General features: G+C 47.7%; 3 protein-coding genes across 6 annotated transcripts; 1 reads left to right on the forward strand and 2 right to left on the reverse strand.

Annotated features, from left to right (window-relative positions):
* Positions 1-120: 120 nt before the first annotated feature.
* Positions 121-3612, reverse strand: LOC308127735 (tubulin alpha chain-like). The gene is made up of 4 exons (XM_080493006.1): positions 3471-3612; positions 1732-1954; positions 1439-1587; positions 121-1190 (listed from the first exon to the last, which is right to left on the reverse strand). The coding sequence occupies exons 1-4, from the start codon at positions 3471-3473 to the stop codon at positions 213-215; spliced, it is 1353 nt and encodes a 450-aa protein (XP_080349132.1). The 5' UTR covers positions 3474-3612; the 3' UTR covers positions 121-212.
* A 2030-nt stretch (positions 3613-5642) lies between these two features.
* Positions 5643-9442, reverse strand: LOC308127588 (nuclear receptor subfamily 4 group A member 2-like; the record flags this gene model as incomplete). Its single annotated transcript, XM_080492720.1, has 6 exons — positions 5643-6043; positions 6914-7092; positions 7160-7359; positions 7436-7593; positions 7746-7875; positions 8828-9442. 6 exons carry the CDS (start codon positions 9440-9442, stop codon positions 5760-5762), a joined length of 1566 nt encoding a protein of 521 aa, XP_080348846.1. The 3' UTR covers positions 5643-5759.
* A 1475-nt stretch (positions 9443-10917) lies between these two features.
* On the forward strand, positions 10918-19692 carry gpd2 (glycerol-3-phosphate dehydrogenase 2 (mitochondrial)). Of its 4 annotated transcripts, none has more exons than XM_080492753.1 (17): positions 10918-11023; positions 12451-12566; positions 14176-14347; positions 14430-14554; positions 14651-14748; positions 14822-14985; positions 15098-15262; positions 15432-15576; positions 15845-16038; positions 16126-16260; positions 16329-16504; positions 16739-16870; positions 16963-17121; positions 17255-17367; positions 17479-17557; positions 17659-17757; positions 18768-19692. In XM_080492753.1, the coding sequence occupies exons 2-17, from the start codon at positions 12456-12458 to the stop codon at positions 18891-18893; spliced, it is 2193 nt and encodes a 730-aa protein (XP_080348879.1). In that variant the 5' UTR covers positions 10918-11023; positions 12451-12455; the 3' UTR covers positions 18894-19692. The 4 variants fall into 4 exon arrangements, with proteins under 4 accessions (XP_080348879.1, XP_080348880.1, XP_080348881.1 ...); XM_080492754.1 differs by having other exon boundaries at positions 12451-12557; XM_080492755.1 differs by having other exon boundaries at positions 10924-11033; positions 12451-12557.

Here is a 19692-nt window from a genome sequence, read left to right on the forward strand (position 1 = left end):
TGCGGAGTATCTTAGCTGTTCCTCGGACTGAGCTCGTGTAGACTGGTGTACACATATTTTTCTATCTGTGTACATGAAAGCGTGTGTGCAGGATCATCTCATAAAGACAGTAGATAGGTGAACTGGAGCACAGAGCTTTTATTAGGACTGGAGGTTCATCATTAGTCTGCACTCTGGCTCGAGGTTGCAGACTCCAACCGTGTCTGCATGGGTCAGTACTCCTCACCGTCCTCCTCGTCTTCCTCGAACGAGTCCACGCCCACTTCCTCATAGTCCTTCTCCAGAGCAGCCATGTCCTCCCTGGCCTCAGAGAACTCGCCCTCCTCCATGCCCTCGCCCACGTACCAATGCACAAAGGCCCTCTTGGCGTACATCAGGTCGAACTTGTGGTCGAGGCGGGCCCAGGCCTCGGCGATGGCGGTGGTGTTGCTCAGCATGCACACGGCCCTCTGCACCTTGGCCAGGTCTCCTCCCGGAACCGCGGTGGGAGGCTGGTAGTTGATGCCCACCTTGAAGCCAGTAGGACACCAGTCCACGAACTGGATGCTGCGTTTGGTTTTGATGTTGCCGATCGCCGTGTTGACGTCCTTGGGCACCACATCGCCACGGTACAGCAGGCAGCAGGCCATGTACTTCCCATGACGGGGGTCGCACTTCACCATCTGGTTGGCCGGCTCGAAGCAGGAGTTGGTAATCTCGGCCACAGTCAGCTGCTCGTGGTGGGCCTTCTCCGCGGAGATTACGGGGGCATAGGTGGCCAGCGGGAAGTGGATGCGTGGGTACGGCACCAGGTTGGTCTGGAACTCCGTCAGGTCCACATTGAGGGCGCCGTCGAAGCGCAGCGAGGCAGTGATGGACGACACGATCTGGCTGATGAGGCGGTTGAGGTTGGTGTAGGATGGGCGCTCGATGTCCAGGTTCCTGCGGCAGATATCATAGATGGCCTCGTTGTCCACCATAAATGCACAGTCGGAGTGCTCCAGGGTGGTGTGCGTCGTCAGGATGGAGTTGTATGGTTCCACCACGGCTGTGGACACCTGAGGAGCCGGGTAGATGGCGAACTCCAGCTTGGACTTTTTACCAAAGTCCACCGAGAGCCGCTCCATGAGCAGAGAGGTGAAGCCCGAGCCAGTACCTCCTCCGAAGGAGTGGAACACCAGGAACCCCTGCAGCCCTGTGCACTGGTCCGCCTGAAGAGGGAAGGTGTCATTTATCATTCCACACTTTGCCAGAACCAAAACAACAGGAAACCACAGACAGTCAAAGCTGGTGGTGCAAGACAGAATATCTGGAACGTTCCTCAATCAGTGAGACTCCGTAGAATTGAGAACTGGGGGGTGGAAGTGTTTCGAGTTCTCATTTTCATTTCACAATTTAGGTGGAAAAGAAGAGCCAGTGCCTTTGAGCTACTCTACTCCGGACTGTCCGGCCTGCTCACCAGTTTTCGGACGCGGTCCAGCACCGAGTCGATGTGCTCTTTTCCCACCGTGTAGTGACCACGGGCGTAGTTGTTGGCAGCATCCTCCTTCCCTGAGATGAGCTGCTCCGGGTGGAACAGCTGCCGGTATGTTCCAGTACGAACCTCATCTGAGGAATAGAGGAAGTCAAACAGGAGGTCAGTGCTGAAAAAACTGTTACACACACTATCACACACACGTTTGAATTGATATTTTCAGTTCTCATTTTAGACGATTGAACTCCTCGGCTGAGGATTCGCAGTTCAAACCTCACCGATCACGGTGGGCTCCAGGTCCACAAAGATGGCCCGTGGGACGTACTTCCCGGTGCCCGTCTCACTGAAGAAGGTGGTGAAGGAGTCATCGTAGCCCCCCGCCGGCTTGGTGGTGGGCATGTGTCCGTCGGGCTGGATGCCGTGCTCCAGGCAGTACAGCTCCCAGCACGTGTTTCCCATCTGAACGCCAGCCTGGCCCACGTGCATGGAGATGCATTCGCGCTGCGGGGAAATAAACACCGGAGCATGAAGCAGCTCCTTGCCTGGGGGCCAGTGGGGGTTGCACTGTGTCTCTTTACAGGCCATAACTCCACACTGAGAACCACCACTGACCAGCAGGTGGCAGCAACATCTGGAAGGAATCAGCGGCTGGAAACACTGGAACTTCACTGATGAGGTAGGAACTCATTACTTTTATCTAACTCAGTTACAGTTACTGAAGTTTCAGCATCTGACAGCAGGAAGCTACTACCCACACCCACCACAATAAGAGTCCAGCTACATCAAAGCCTTTTCTTTTCAATGTGCAAAGAATTCGTCTTTTCGAAGCACGTGGTTGACCTTTGACCTGGTTTACTATGGTTGTAAATCTTCAGCTTCAAATGTCAGAGAGTGCACATCTGTTCTACAGATGACAGGAGCAGAATATCTGTGGAACATCTGTGATCTAAAGACACAAGATCCATCATGAAATGTATTTCAATGTGACGAGGTAAGGGTTGTATAAATATTCCAAGGATTTCAACTTAAAAGCTTAAAGGGGATTTAAAGAGGGCAGCTTTGTTTTAAATTATGATCCCATGACAACCCCCCTCGAACCCTCCCCCGAACGGCTCGTGATCGGGGCCATGGTGTCCGCAGCTATTCTGAGAGGGACAAACTTCAGCTGGCTGCAGCTGCTGGAACAGGAGACACTGTGGGATGTTCATGGACAATGGGAATTTGCAGCACCAAGAGCAGTGGCCTGTTAGCAGCAAGTTCCCCCTGCTGGTTGTTTGCGGGACATGGGCGTTAAACAGCAGGAAATAAGTGGTTGGCCAACTCCAGACTCACACCTTCACTTCCCGTTTGAGGCAAATGAAGATGATGAGGAAACATGTTCCTGTGCTGTAATGAGCTGTAAAGTCAAACCAGTTTTGTGTTTAATAGCTGTGCTGCTAATGTCACAGAGAGCAGACAGACAGAGGGGAAGGTCAACAGGCCAAGCAGGTTCATTCCTCCGATGTTATCACAAATATGTGCAGGAGCAAACAAAGTGCAGACCAGCAGAGGTTTAAAGCTGAAGGACGCCACATCCGCGTTAGCACACATGGAAACACTTGGCCTTTCCTGGAGCTGCTGTTTGAAACCCGAGTTCTCAGGGGTCAGATCGACACTGTTGGAAAAACTAATGCTGGAGACCAAAAAAATAAACTAATGTTGTTGATTTAAATGCTAATCTTTTACAAAAAATAAATGCAACAAAAAAGAAATTTTGGTCTAATGACATATAAACTGGTATTGAATATTAACTAATGTTATTGACATACAACTCATGCTCATGACATACAAACTAGTGCTGGTGGCCTATGAAGAGCCATATACAGTATGATTCATACAGGAAGTGGTCACAGCAGCACATTACAAGCTACTTTTGGATCTTCTCTGGGTGTCGACTGACTCGGTCCCTCCACGGGTATTAACTGGTGCTAACTTATACTAATGCTGAGTAGTAGTAACTAGTAATGGGATTACTCACCATGGTGGTGCTGTGATTGTCCTGTTAGTAGAGTAGAAGAAGAAGAAAGCTGCAGATTCTCACAGTTCACCTTCAAAGAGATCGCTGTGAGTTGAGTCCTAAAGAAGTGCCACGCTCACTGTTTTATAGGAGGAGGAGGAGCAAGAGGAGGAGGGGCAAGAGGAGGAGGAGCAAAAGGAGGAGGAAGAAGGAAAGTTTGAAGAAGAGGAGGAGCAGGAGGAGGAGCCACCAACAGCTGCAGTTGTAGTGTAAGTGATGCCTCCTGTTGTGTTTTTTCAGCAATCTGAACATGTTAAACATGTTGGTTAAGATGTTTTTGTTTAACATCAGGATGCCCCAGGTCAGCTCTCCAACACTCCTCTGCTGAGCACTGCAGCGCCACAAGGCCATGTGCTGGGCCCGATTGATATTAAAGGTTTAATAATAGTGTGAAAAAATAAAGTTTAAAATTAGGATAACATCAAATATAAAACCGAAATTAGGATGGATGTGGAGAATAAAGATGCTTTATGAAAATCTGTTAAAAGATGACAGATTAAGCTAAAATTAGATATAAAATATTCAGATTTGGGTTTAAATGAAGTGTGAAGTTGAGTGAAAACGGGGTGTCATGGTTTGAGAAGAACTTTAAAAAATGATGTTACAAAGCTGGTAAACATTTGAATTAAATGTGGTTAAATAGAGTCAACATGAGCTTTTGAAAAGGGTCAGATTCCAGTTGAAAGCGGTTCAGATGGCGTCTGAACTGAGCTGTAAAACAGTTAAAACTCAAATCTGAAACTATAAAAGTTTCGTGCAGGGCCAGATTATCAGATGTGTCCTGGAGCCGTCAATCATCTGCCACCTGTGTGTGTGTGTGTGTGTGTGTGTGTGTGTGTGTGTGTGTGTGTGTGTGTGTGTGTGTGTGTGTGTGTGTGTGTGTGTGTGTGTGTGTGTGTGTGTGTGTGTGTGTGTGTGTGTGTGTGTGTGTCAACATGCTGATAATCCTCAAAGCCCCTGTAAATGGCCTCCTCCTCCGTGCTGCGTTCACAGGCTGCTGTTTCTCACATGCTGGAGATGTTTGCTGATAAGAAGAAGCCGCTCGTCTGCTTGATGTCCTCGGTCTGTGAGACCCGCCGCCAGGAGCCCAACACTCTGAACCAGGTTCACATTCATTCAGTTAAGGTGTTTTTTATCTGAATTTGTTGTATTTGGTGAGTGTTAGAGTGTTGGTTCTGTTCTGCTCCTGCTGTCTGTAGAACAGCTGTGAACACTCAGATCTAGAATCATTTGCGTGTTTTAAACAAAGTCCTCAACTTTTTATCACCAAACACTGAAGTCTTTAAACACATGCAGACAAACCCCCAGGAGAAATGTCCCGAGGTCTTTGAATGCCTCTGGGCTCAGGCTTAAAAAGCTGAAGAGGGCCTTTTGGGGGGTCCTATGTGTCCTCTAATCCAATGCACTGATTCAAGTGTTTGTCCTGTTAGTGCAGAATGCTAATTGGAGCTGTAGCTGAGAGGAGGTCCCCAATAGCCTCACCCTCAAAAATAAGAAAGTGTAATCCCTCCAATTACTGAGTGATGGAGAGATTACCTGAAAAGGAGTGTGAGTGTCATGAAAACTGCTTCTCTCAGAGGAGTATCATCGATTCTGAATCAAAGCAAACCCACAAAGTTTTCATAGAAAGAAGAACAGTGACGAGACCTTCGCAGTCTGTAGGAACTCTGACCAGCGGCAGGAAGTGCCCTGTCAGTACCCCACAAGGTGAATCAGACATTTGAAATGTGTCGGAACTCATCCTCCTCCTCCTCTTCTTCCTGTTTGTCCATTTGTGATGCAAATGATGCATTCATGGAATCTATCCTTCCTCTGACATGCAGGACGTCGGAGTCTTTAATGTCGCATCACACCAAAGCGCTGAACAAAGGACAGACAGCATCACGCACACACTCAGTTAGATAAAAATGTGGGTTTTATTCAGTTATTCATTATTAAAAATTGTATTTTATTTCATCAGTAAAATGAATAAACCTTAATTATGGATAACATTTAACATTTTCTTCAAATAGGTAAATACATGCAAAACTGGTTTCATCTGCTAAATTAAAGATTTAAGCTTTAATACATTATGACAATAAAAGATTTGATTGAAATCTGTAATCATAATAATAAAGAGACGACTCACTCAGTAAGTTCACAACATGGTACTTTATTGTTGAGATCATAACACAGACAAGTAGTTTATTCTTCTGACCTTCAACGCCTCCTATCTCGTACCTCTGAGTGTGTGTGTGTGTGCGCACGTGTCTAGAAAGGCAGTGTATCCAGGAAGAGCTGATCTATGATGGGTGGTGGTGGAACCAGGTCCTCCAGCTTCAGGTAGAAGATCCTCTGCAGGCCCTGGATGCACAGCGTGTGCAGCCTCTGCAGCAGCCGGGACAGCTGATCCGGCCAGGACCAGGACCAGGACCCGGAGCTGAACCCGGACTTGGAGCCGGACTCAGATCCGGAGTCCCCGGCGTCCTTCGTGCAGCGCAGCACGCGTCTCCGCAGCTCCTCCACCTTCTTCTGCTCCTTCAGACCATGACGTTCTACAGGGTCACACAAACATGCACAATTTCACAGAGCCACAGGCACACAAACAATTTTTGTTGTTGTTTTTTAATTTATGAGACCAAATATACACAAAAAACAACAATAATTCCAATAGCAGCAATAATAAAAATAACAATAACAATAATAATGAGAATGAGAATCATAATAATAATGATAATGATGATAAAATCCTGGCGATAATAAAAACAACAACAATGAAAATAATAATTGAAGAAATAATTACTAACTATGACAATTACAACAATCTTGTTATGGTAAAAATACACAAACAGAGCACACAACAATGTTCAATTACTAGATAATAACAATAAAAACAAACAATAACTGTGATAATAATAACAACATAAACAATAAAAAAATAACAATAAAAAAATAGACAATAAGTACAATGAAAAATAATAACTGTTATAATACGTAACAACATATACAACAATGATAATAATAACATATCAGCTGATCAACATCTGGAAAGAATTCTGTATCAATATTTAAATATATTCATAAATGTATTATCCAATTAATTGTTTTCTGCCCTCTAGTGGACTCTAGCGTAAAACAGCTACCTGATTCTGACGTCGATAAAGTACAACATAGTAAATACAAGCTGTGGATAAAGTACATCCTGCAATGCATGAAGGCTTTCATGAAAATTTTTTATGTATTTCTGATATTAGATACAAAAACAAATTCAATTAATATGAGCTCTCAAAAACATCAGCAAAAATTCAACAACTGGAGCAGTTCTGTCACAAACGTCAAAAAGAAACACAAAATTAAGAAATACAACTTTAACAAAATGATGTGATAGTAATGTAATGTTTGAACATAATAATGAGAGTCTTGACCTGTAAGCAGAGCCAGGCTGCAGATGCAGGAGAAGGACGTCACGTCCAGGTTCATCCTCTGAAGCTCGGCGGAGAATTGTTCGATTCCGTCCATCCACTCACCGAAGCCCCGCAGCACCTGCAGCCGGTGCAGCACGGAGCCGTCACAGAAGACCAGCTCGCCCTCCGCAGGCCGGCACCTGGAGCACAGCATGGGATGAGTGTGTGTGTGTGTGTGTGTGTGTGTGTGTGTGTGCGCGCACGCACCTGTAGCAGAGGCGCAGAACGAACAGCTCCAGGAAGGAGGAGTAGAAGAGGAGGTCCTGGTCGTGTGTGTGCAGCGTGCTGAATCCGGGCACCTTGTGGGCCCACCGCCGGGTCACCTCCATGCAGCGGCTCAGCAGGTCGTAGAAGCGCCGCACGTGCTGCCCGTTGTCTCCCGCCGGGCTGCAGGGACGCTCCGTGAACTGTGGGGGGTGAGTAGGGGGACACGGTGAGCTGGAGCTCCACAGTCACGAGCTGTCAGACAGCAGAGAGCAGCACCTGGGAGTAGTCGAGACGTGAAGGCACTGGGTTCGACTCCACGTGGGCTCGAACCAGAGCGCTTAGCAGAGACCCCCCGTCTGGCAGAGTGTCCCCCCCACCTCGAGGTCTTGAGGGAAGACGACCCCGACGACCCTTCAGACCATCTGTCCTCACCACTGCAGACCGGGGGAGACGGAGGGAGACAGAGACAGAGGGGGCGATAGAGGAGATATAGGGCGAGACAAGAGGAGACGGGGGAGACAGGGTGATGGGGTGAAAGTGACCTCTGTTGGTGATGCGTTCAGGGACCTGGGTTAAGCTGGGTTACCTTCTCTCACCATGCCCACACTCAGACACTTCTGGAAGCGACAGTACTGACAGCGGTTCCTCCGACGTTTATCCACTGGACAGCTCTGAGCGGACACACACACGTACTGAGCATTCTTCTGCACTGTACGCTACACACACACACACACACACACACACACATACACATATTTGTCTCAGTGTCTGAAATGACAGATTTGTTACTTATTATTCATCACAAAACAAAACATTTAAGAAATCTTTTGTAGATTCAAATTTTCATTTCGAGACAAAATGGTTTTTCAAATCTTCAATCAGCCTGAACATGTCACTTTTTTTCTTTCGAATAAGAGGCTGTAGTTTCTGATTTGTGCAGATATTAATTTCTCTGAAGTCATTCCTGGGTTGTCCTCGCTGTGATGAGCAGCCTGTTGAGGGTCCTCTGAGAACCATGAGGCATGCATTGAGCAGCCCGGGCCAGTCTGGGTAAATACAGGCTCGTGGTCATTCATAATTTCACAACGTGCCCATGAGAGATGGATCTGTGTGCCTGTGTCTGTATTTTAAACGTTTGAGTGTTTCACATTAAAGCTTCACCATTTCAGTGAAATCCCAAACTTCCAAATGACTTTAACAAAATGCATTTTAATGTTAATACAAGCAAACCAACAAGATTTTAACACATTAATAACATTATTTTATATTCTGTTTTCTTTTAACTTTTTTGAGGGGGCAGCGAGTTCTTCAAATAATTTAATAATCCGTGTAGATATTTTCTCAAAAAGTGATTAAATTGTGAAGAATGAGATAAAATACGAGAAGGAAGGGGTAAATGTAGATGACCTCAAACATTTCAAATATTAAAACCATCTGAACGTTTCTTAAAATGCATCTGTTCTGACCGGTTTCAAATAAACGCAACACAGAGTTTTTCTTTAAAACAAATAAACTTTGGAGTTTAAACTCCAAATTCAAATTTTAACAAGAAGCATATAAACAGTTCATAAAAATGTCTTGGATTTGTTTTCCCGCGTGGGGAGACATAAATGAGGCTGTGCGTAAAAGGCGCGTAAAGTGGGCTCGGTAACGAGGCTTTGCACGCACCTTGAAGAAGCCCTTGCAGCCCTCGCAGGTGCGCACTCCGTAGTGCTGACAGGCGGCGCTATCCCCACACACCGCGCACAGCCCCTCCGCGCTCCCGCAATGCTCCGGGGGCAGAGGGAGCCCCGCGGGACTCTGTGGGAGTATCATGGACAGCTGCGCGTGCTTCGGGGAGAGCAGCGATAACCGGGACAGCGCGCCTCTCCGGCGCGCTGCGGCCGAAAGGAAGTCGTGGCGGAGGGCATATACGGAACCCGAGTTCTCCCACAGCGGCCCCCCGGGGCCGTGCATGCCGAGGGGGTGAAGCGAGGGCTGCCGATAGAAGTAAACTGAACCAGGGGGAGGCAGCAGCTCTTCGTGCCGGTGACGCTCCTCCATCTTTACGCACGGCGGCTCCGCTGTTGCCGGCACCTGGAAAACGCACGGCGGCTTCACGTCGTACCCGCAGCCGTACAGTTCATCCGGGGGGTCGAACACGGGCCCCGAGGTGGCCGCAGAGAGTTCGCTGTTGGTCAGATCCATGCTGAACTTGACGAATTCCGGCGTCAGGAAATCGGAGCGGCGCTCCGCCGCAGCGCACTGCGGAGCGGAACCACACGCGCTCTGCACGCAAGGCATGGTGGCCGCCCTAACACCCGGACCGACCCCCACACACCGGCCGGGGAGCGGCGGGTTCTGTGAGGAAGAGGGTTTGATGTCCAGAATGCAAAGAGGAACCAGGATATAAACAAGAGTGTTTAGGAGAACCTACAGCGACCACAAAACCTGAAAAAGTCCCAAAAGCAGTTTGTTTTGTTTATTGTGAGCTGAAGTCATAAAAAACAGACAAAAAGAAGAATCAACAGTTGATTCTTTGTGATAGCCTATTTTACGAATTAAGACTTTTATTGATGGTGTGTATGTGTGTCGTTTTCTTTAAAAGATATATTTGCCTGTTCCTTTAAATTGTAATTAATGTATGTATTTTAAGTGTGACTTTGGTGTTTTTGATATACATATGTAATGTTATTGTGGAAAAAACTATTACATTTAAAAAAAGATTTTTATGTTATTTCTGATAATGTATATTTCTGTATTCTGTTTATTTCTGCCTAGAAATGTAATCTATTACTCTGAGGGAGAAATGTTACGGAGAAGTTTTTACCTGCAGGTTGTATCTTCCACGCGCTGTTGACACAAACACGCACAGTCCCGCTGAAGGAAATGTGCGGGTTTCTTCATGAACGAGCGGAGAGGAGGTGGAAGTATCCAGTAATGAGTATTCTCATGTCTGCAACCGCAAAGTGTGCGGGAGAAACACGCTGAACGCGCCCTGAGCTTAGCCCGCAGACTGACTCCCGCACCATCCCACAATGAGCTTTTGTTTTACACGCTCCCGTGGCTGAAGAGCCGGGCACGCGCAGAGGGGTGGTGGGCTGCGTGATGTGTGTGTGTGAGTTTCTATTCTTTTCCTTTTTCCCCCTTTACAGTTTGAATCAGGGTGTAAAAACTAATTACAAATACTAATAGTTGGGACGTAGGAGTGTCCCAGCTTCTTTTTTTTTGAGAAATAACAACGAAATTAGAAGTAAAAACGATTTTGGAATGGGGTAGAAAATAAAATGGGAAGATTGATTTATGTATTTTTCTTACTTGAAATTATTAAGTTTCAAATGGCTGTTGCTCTCATCCCCTTTCAATATTTTGCTTTCTTTTTAAATTATTACATTTTTAGTAAGTTATTACGTTTTTTTTCTTATTTTTGCCCATCTCCTCTTAATCCTTTTTATTTTTTCTTCTCATTTTTTTTCTTTTTCCTCTTTTGCCTCTTTGTTTTTTGCTTGATCTTGTCTTCAATTTTTTATCTATGATTTATCTTATTCTATTTTCCCCATCTTTATTACATCTTTTCCATTTTTACATGTTTATTTACGCTCCATGTTTTCATTCCTTCTCTTTTTTTCTTGCTTCGTTTTGTCATTTCCATCTTTTTAGACCATTGTTGAGCCATATCGCAACCCTGACGTAATCGCCAAAGTCCCGCCCACTCTGCGCTCCGATTGGAGGATCCTTCCATGCCACGTTGATTCCCATTGGCTATGCGCGCCGTCGCCGCGCTTCCTGGTTGAAGCTGTCGGACGCAGGTCCAAGAAGCCGGAGATCCTCGGACCGTCAGCGGCTTTCCTGCGTCCCCGGAGCGACCCTACCGGAAGAAAAGCTGTGAGTTCGAGTGCGTGTCACGTTTCAAAGTCGCTTTAAAATGTGTGTTTTCTGCCAGAGAGGCTAAAGTCGCGCATCGGTTTGTGTTAGCCGAAAGAAGGCAGCTTCTCCTCCGGGTTCGAACCTGGTTCCTCCTGTTTGGGCCTCCTCACACCCGGAGATGCCGGAGAGTGACAGCAGCTGTCAGTAGGAACAATCCCTGCGAGGAGTGTACTTGACTTAATAACTTACAGCCCTGCAGGATGAACTGTACCTTCTGTTTCCCCGATAGACCTGTTGATCAGGTGCTTTATTGATGTGTGTGAGGCGTTCAGGTTCAAGCAGCTGGACAACATTTATAAACACATACCGTTCTGTCTGTCAGTGAGGAGAACAGGTGGCCCTGTTGAAGTAGCCCGAGGTTTATTGCCTGGAATACCACACAGAGGGGCATCAGCTGACCTCAAGGCAGACTGATGGGCACAATCCGAGGATGATTCACTGGTTCCCAATCTCTGGTCCTCTGACCCTGAACGTGACAGAGAAGACAAACACTGGAACACGCCCATTATCATTATGTACAAAAAGTAAAGGCCTTAAACACACAGGGCAGTTTGCCAGCTCTGTTATCGAATGTAGAAAATGTGGAATGATGCCACACGCTAAGCACATGTCATAATTGTAGAAATGATCAGGTGACCCATGAACGCATTGTGTCATATTTACTTTCTGTCATTTCCCCCCCACAGTGGTTTGTAATTTCAATGTAAACTGAGAAGTGTAACTTTTCCGAACTGGTAAAAGTTCCAAGTTCCCGACTCCATGATTGCACCATGATGCTGTCTGTCGACTCTCTGGTGTCCCCCTGAGGAGACCCCCAACATGTTGCGACACAGGCTAATGTGGACCTGAGACCCAGCCGTCCGTCCCTCTCTCACCCTCTCTCTCTCGCACACAGATGGAGGGTTTTTCTGTGTGGTGAAAGTAGTGCTGTCTGTTTTGGTGGCGTGGTGCTGCCTGCCGGAGGTCATTAACCAGAGCAGACTGCGTGCTGACATTTCACCATCTGTGTCCTGCACAATGAAAATGTATTAGAAGCTGCTGCAGGCTGGGCGGGTGTGTGTGTCTGCACGTTAAGGAGCAGCTCCTACGTGAAACTTACTTCATGTTCTACATGAGGTTTTAACACTGCTGACATGAAAATTGACACAGTGTTTGTGAAGGTGTTCCCCACCTGTTTGTGAAAATACTCACTATTGCAAGAAATACAGCTGATTTATATATACAGTATATATGTGTGTGTATTTTTAGTTGGTAGTAAACAAATTTCCCCAAAGGTTAGGTTTGTCAAGTTTTCTTCTGAAGTTCCGCCTTCCTCCCCATCAGACCCCACCCGTCCTTCACTCGTCAGCTGAATATAAGCCCCCCTCCCCATCCTCCGATTGCAGGTCTCATGGCGTTCAGGAAGGTGTTAAAGCGTGTGGCGGTGGTCTGCGGTGGGGTGGCAGGCGCCACGTTCAGCCTGTGGCAGCTGCTGGAGTACAAGAAGACACAGGTAGTGTGTGTGTGTGTGTGTGTGTGTGTGTGTGTGTGTGTGTGTGTGTGTGTGTGTGTGTGTGTGTGTGTGTGTGTGTGTGTGTGTGTGTGTGTGTGTGTGTGTGTGTGTGTGTGTGTGTGTGTGTGTGTGTGTGTGTGTGTGTGTGTGTGTGTGTGTGTGTGTGTGTGTGTGTGTGTGTGTGTGTGTGTGTGTGTGTGTGTGTATAAACGTGTCCTGGCTGGTTCTAAGAATGTGTTTCCACTGACGTGCTTGAGATGTTTCAGCAGCCACACAGAAGAAGCAGGAAGTTGTGTGATACGAGCAGCCGAGGATTCTGGGGAATGTTCACAATGTTACCGAAAATGTAACTTTGAAAAGACATGACTGGAACAGATTACTCCCATCCACTCTTGAATACTTGTAACCGTGGTACAAAATGCTTTTATTGTGGAAAAAGGACACCGCCCCAGACAGCTGTGATCTCTGACCTGCTTTATTTTAGGCTCAGCACAACATGTGACTTCTCTTCCTTCATCCCTACTTGCATTGAACTATTTTGAAAAGCTCCACGTCAGGAAGTGGGCGAGCCTGATGGCGAGGAGCATCTTTGGTCCCTCTGACCTCTGACCTCTGGCCCAGTGCAGTGTGTTGGGGTCAGGTGAGGTGTGGTCTAACGTGACCTCTTTGTTTTGTGTCCCGGTGGGTGTGCTGATGTCGCCGCTCTCCGTCCTCGCCGCAGCCCGGCTCGGTAAGCTCGCCGCCGCCCTCATCAGGCTGATTGTTTGTACAATGGCTGCTAATCACACACGCCTGTAATCACTGTTGATGATCCGTCCTGTCCCCGCATTTACAAACGCACGTTAACGCGCACGGGGCCGACTGGCTATCAGCCGTGTGGCGCCGCTCTCTGACTTCCTGATTGCGGGGGCTCACGGGCGTCATCACGAATAAAAGCAGAGACAATGATGCGATCACGGTCGCAGATCAACGCCGGCCTCCATCTGCAATTCAAATGCTGCATTAGCTCGAAATCAGTTTGATGCAATCAATAACCAACCAAGCTCTCGTTAGCAATGACTTCTCCTGAACTGATCACGCTCTGAATTCTCTTCCTGTCCGCATGCTGTCCACCTCTGCTTCCCGTTAGAGACGCTCCAGCCTGTCCGCATGCTGTCCTCCACCACCCACTGCTTCCTGTTAGACACAACTTCCTGTCCGCATGCTGTCTATTGCTGCTTCGTTTTAAAGAAGCTACTTCTTGTGAGCAACACTTACCTGTGAAGCGTTTAAAGTGTTTAAATCTACAGAGCCACCAGAAAACGGCATTTTCAGTTGGATAAGACCATAACTGTTTGTTCTCTTTTCTATTCCTTCCTTCTGCATTGAATAGAGAATGAAATCTGGTCTAATTAGACCTGTAAGATTAAGTAATCTGTAATCTGTACTTGTAACAGGAACTGGAACTCCACCAGTACCAGTAGCAAGTGTGCTGTTGCATAGGCAAGGTCCCTGAACGCCTCAGAGTGTTGATGAGGTCCCTGAATGCCTCCCAGGCGGAGTGTTGCAGTGACGTAGAGCTCCGTGGTGCGTTCAGGCGCCGAGTCTCACTGCGTCTCTATCTGTGTGTCCTCTTAAGGCTCGGCTTGCTCGCGTTGCCGCGGAGGCCGAGCTCAACGTTCCCTTCGCCGATGAGCTCCCGTCACGGCGCGCCCAGCTAGAGTCACTTAGAAACACGCCGGAGTTTGACGTGCTGGTGGTCGGAGGCGGGGCTACAGGGGCAGGATGTGCCTTAGACGCCGTCACTCGCAGTAAGTTGAGTATGCTGACACTTACAAACCAGCTGAAGCAGGCGCTTGAACGTGCGCTTTGCGTGTGACTCCTCCTCCTCAGACCTGAAGACGGCTATGGTGGAGAGGAACGACTTCTCCTCGGGAACCAGCAGCCGCAGCACCAAGTTGATCCATGGCGGCGTGCGCTACCTGCAGAAGGCCATCATGCAGCTGGACTACGAACAGGTTCCTGCTCATTAGCATTACAGGAAGCGCAGTCATGCCTTTTAGCAATTATAGCTGCTTCCACACAATAAACGTTTTCAATCTTTATTCTCACAGTACATGATGGTGAAAGAAGCCCTTCATGAGCGAGCTAACCTGCTGGAGATCGCCCCCCACCTATCGGCCCCGTTACCCATCATGCTTCCTGTTTATAAGTAAGACTCCTAACAGAGAGTGAGCATGTTTTTGTGTGCGTGTGAGACGTTGGTGACTGTGTGTGGTTCTCAGGTGGTGGCAGCTGCCTTATTTCTGGGCTGGGATCAAGATGTATGACCTGGTGGCTGGGATCCAGTGCCTGAAGAGCAGCTACGTCCTCAGCAAGTCCAAAGCTCTGGAGCTCTTCCCCATGCTCAAGAAGGACAAGCTGGTGGGCGCCATCGTTTACTACGACGGTGAGTCCAGCAGCAAGCCAACTGTGCATGTCAGCAGAGAGTGACAGAGTCGGATGCATTCAGCATGTGGCTCTCTGTGAATGCACCAAACACTCGTTAACGTGTCCTTCAGGCCAGCACAATGACGCCCGCATGAACCTGGCCATCGCCCTCACTGCCGCACGCTTTGGAGCCACCACAGCCAACTACACCGAGGTGGTCCACCTGCTGAAGACCAAAGACCCGCTCAGCGGCCAGGACAAGGTGTGCGGCGCTCGCTGCCGGGACGTCGTCACGGGTGAGCCTCGCCTCCTCTCCCGTGCTTTTACTGGGAAAGAACAGGAAGTGAACGGACAGACACATCTGGCCTGAGTGGATGGAGACATTGAGTGACTGGACGGAGGGACCTTACACGATTGGACTGAGATGTTATGTGAGCTGATTGGTGTTTCTCTGGGATGTCACAGGGGAGGAGTTTGACGTGAAGGCTAAATGTGTGATCAACGCGACCGGCCCCTTCACTGACTCTCTGCGGAAAATGGACAACCAGAAGACGGAGAACATCTGCCAGCCCAGTGCCGGCGTCCACATCGTTATCCCCGGATACTACAGGTAACCTAGCAACCAACACGTGGTATGTTCAGGGGCAGCCAAGAAATGACTAATCTCTATGAGAACACTCTCGAATAGGATTTTCAGAAACAACCATCACAGATCCCAGTTTCCTGAAAACACAAAATAATTATGAAAACCTCTGTGAGCTGGTCTGTGCACACCATGAGTACCTAACCTATTTTTCCCCATTTGTTGGTGATGCCCTTCACCTTCAATCAGATGTAAACATGATGGTTGACCTTTGGCTTCTGGTTCCTCTTGTCAGTCCTGACAACATGGGTCTGCTGGATCCAGCTACCAGCGACGGCCGGGTCATCTTCTTCCTGCCGTGGGAGAACATGACCATTGCTGGGACCACAGACACTCCCACGCAGGTGACGGCCCATCCCATCCCCGGAGAGGACGACATCAACTTCATCCTGACGGAGGTCCGCAACTACCTGAGCCCTGACGTGGAAGGTGGGCTCCCAGTCGGTGTCCATGATCAGAGGCGTCCGTATGAGACTGGTGATAACTGACAGTTTGACCGTGTGTGTGTGTGTGTAGTGCGCAGAGGTGACGTACTGGCAGCGTGGAGCGGCATCCGTCCCCTGGTGACCGATCCGAGCTCTAAAGACACTCAGTCCATCTGCAGAAACCACGTGGTCAGCATCAGCGACAGCGGACTGGTCACCATCGCCGGTCAGTCTGTCTCTCATTCTCTGAGCCCGCCCACTCTTTGCTGCGCTAACGTCTGCTTCCTGTTTCAGGGGGGAAGTGGACCACCTACCGCTCCATGGCGGAGGAGACGCTGGACGCAGCGGTCAAAGCGCACGGCCTCCGGGCCGAGCCCTGCAAGACGGTGGGTTTGATGCTGGAAGGGGCAAAAGGATGGACCCCCACCCTCTACATCCGACTGGTGCAGGACTACGGCTTGGAGAAGGAGGTCAGATGTGATTCTCACAAACTCCCTCTAAATATATAGATGTATGAAATATACCTCCAAAGTACCTTTTCTGTCAGAAATGTATCGGCACGCTTGGTGATTCATTAAATATAAAGTGAAATTGTGATGCAAGACATTGTGATCTGCTAATCAGAAAATTGGGATTTGATTTGACGCATGTTAAATATATCAGATTACATACCTCATCCTCTTCCTCCTCTTCCTCCTCCTCAGGTGGCTCAGCATCTGGCCTCGACATACGGTGCGAGAGCGTTTGATGTTGCTAAGATGGCTCAGGTGACGGGTCAGCGCTGGCCAATCGTAGGAAAGAGGCTGGTGTCAGAGTTCCCCTACATTGAGAGTGAGGTAATCTATTACTGAATGCAGTGTAATGTGCATGTGTGCTCCTACAGGTAATCTATTACTGAGTGTAGTGTAACGTGTCTGTTCTCGTACAGGTGATCTACTCCATCAGAGAGTACGCCTGCACTGCCATCGACGTGCTCGCTCGGCGGACTCGTCTGGGCTTCCTGAACGTGCAGGCGGCTGACGAGGCGCTGCCACGCATCGTCTCCATCATGGGCCAAGAACTGGGCTGGAGCCAGGAGCGGAGGACGGTACGGTGTCACGGTTCGATTCCTCTGCTCACAATCACAAGTGATAAATGAGTAATCCATTACAGTTACCAGTTATTTCTAATTGCAAAATCTTTTTTTCTCTCTGGTTAATCTGTGTGGTTGTTATTCTCAGGCGGAGCTGGAGTCGGCGAGGAAGTTTCTGTACTATGAGATGGGTTACAGATCTCGATCTGAGCAGCTCACAAAGACCTCTGAGATCAACCTGGACAATCAGGAAGTGGCGAGGTAAATATAAACATACCGTGTTTGATCTGAGGTAAATATTAACAAACTGTTTAACCAGAGGTGAATATAAAGAGACTGTGTTTAATGTGAGGTGAATGTGTTTCTCGTCAGGTACAAGAAGCGTTTCCACAAGTTTGACAAAGAGAGTAAAGGATTCATCACCACAGTGGATGTGCAGCAGGTGTTAGAGGTGAGTCTGCACCTCATCTCTCCTCTCCTTCTCTCTTCCTGCCTCCTTTTGTCAGTTCCTGTCCTCTTACTGCCCCCTGATGGTGACTTGTGACTCTGCAGAGCATCAACGTTCACATTGATGAAAACGCTCTGCATGAAATCCTCAACGAGGTCGACTTAAACAAAAACGGACAGGTGGAGATCGACGAATTCCTGCAGGTACACACACTCAGCTAAAACATGCAGATTGATGGTGATATTCTCCTGGATGAATGAACAGAAGCTGTGAGCTTGTGTGTGTGCGCGCGCGCGCGTGTGTGTGTGTGTGTGTGTGTGTGAAGCTGCACAGGAGAGCAGAGCGTCACTGTGAGAGGAAGTCTGAGGTCAGAACTCACAATACAGAGAAGCTCTGCCTCAAGGCACCCTGGATTACTGCTGCAGCCTGATAATGACACAATGCGTGTGTGTGTGTGTCTGTTTGCGTGTGTGCGCACGCCTGGGGTGGACGTCTCAGAGAGCTCAAACAGGTGGAGTACTGGTGTTCAAGAACTGTGGTGGGAGGACAAGACTAAAACAGTGGTGTTCAAGCTGCACTGAGTCTCAAACAAACAAACAAACAGGCACACGTAATTTTCAAAGTAAAGGTTGATATGTACAAGTTTTCTGCATTTTTAAGCCCTCTCAGCATATTTTAAATGGTTGGAAGTGATGAAGCATTCCTGAAGGCTCTTCAGTCAAACCCTGGCAGCGTTTTAAACAGGCAGGACAAAGACACCATAAATGATTGTTTTATTTATAAAGCACCAAAAACAACGGAGTCATCTGAAGACACAAGAGCAATTTACACAAGAAGATTGAAATGTAGTTTTATATGAACGGGCCACATACATGGTCAGATGTTAGTGTGGTGAATGAGTCATAAACAGTCACTTTGTTTTGATCACTTCACTTTTAGCTTTATCGGTTCAGCTTAAACACCCGCAGGACTCAACACCTGGTGCTGGTCTGGTTTTAAACCTGGGCGGGGGGGGTTTGGGGTTGGAAGAGGGGTCTCTCTCCTACAGTGTTCCATCTGTCTCTGCAGCACTCTGACTCATGTTAACTCAGTCGGACTCATTTCTTTGATTCGTTATGAGTCGCTCCGTCTTGCATTGACTGACTCGTGACTTCCCCACTGACTCTTCGACTCTCTGCGAGACTCGTTCTGACTCGCTCTGCTTCCTGTGCAGCTGATGAGCGCGGTGAAGAAGGGCCAGGTGTCCGACAGCCGACTCGCCATCCTGATGAAGACGGCGGAGGAGACTCTGGACCAGCGGGGTCCGGTGACAGTGGACCGTAGCGGGGGAGGAGTCTGAGCCAGGATGATATCATGACACAGTGGGAGGAGCTTATCTGGTTGACTGAGGCCGATGTGCCGATGAATGTTCGTCTCCTCATGGTCCGTCTACATGTGCTTTACTTCTTTTGAACTACTTTTTCTGAACTCTCTTTCACTGCAGCTCTTCAGCACGTGAACAGACGTGTGAATGTCTTCTAATTAGACACTGCTAAAGGCTAATGCTAATCCTCCAGGCCTGTGCTGATGCTTGTGAGCGCGACAGGATTAAAACCAGATGAAAGACCAAAATTTGGAGAGAGAAAAAGTCACACTCCAGAAAATATTTTACATGTGCAAATGCTACTAGCTAAAGGCTAACAAGCAGTTTTAAAAGGAGCGGAATGGCTGCAGCTGCAACAGGTTAATTTATGATAAAGATTTTATTTTAAATGTTTTATCCTTTTAAATGTTGCATATGATTCAGGGTTTCTAATGTGAGAATGTAAAGAGAAAGCAAATTTTGAAGAATAGAATGAAAAGAAAACTGTTTGCTGTTGTTTGGTTGTTACTGAGCTGAAAAACTACAAACTTTCTTTCTGGGACAAGTTGAGCTCATTTAACTCTTTGGTCTTCAAGATTCAACAACAAATTGTTTAAATAGTTTGAATGTTTTATCCTGCTGAGAGAAACCTCCACCTCCTACTGCTGTATTTCCTTCTTTGGATGTTTCCACGTGAGATTTAAGTTTTTTCTATTTTCTGATTTATTTATTCTTTTTACGTCACTTTGAGAGATTTATTTTCTTCACATTAAACAAATAACTTTTTCAATCACTG

This window comes from Lipophrys pholis, assembly GCF_963383615.2.
Source record: "Lipophrys pholis genome assembly, chromosome: 23".
In the NCBI taxonomy this organism is placed as follows: domain Eukaryota; kingdom Metazoa; phylum Chordata; class Actinopteri; order Blenniiformes; family Blenniidae; genus Lipophrys; species Lipophrys pholis.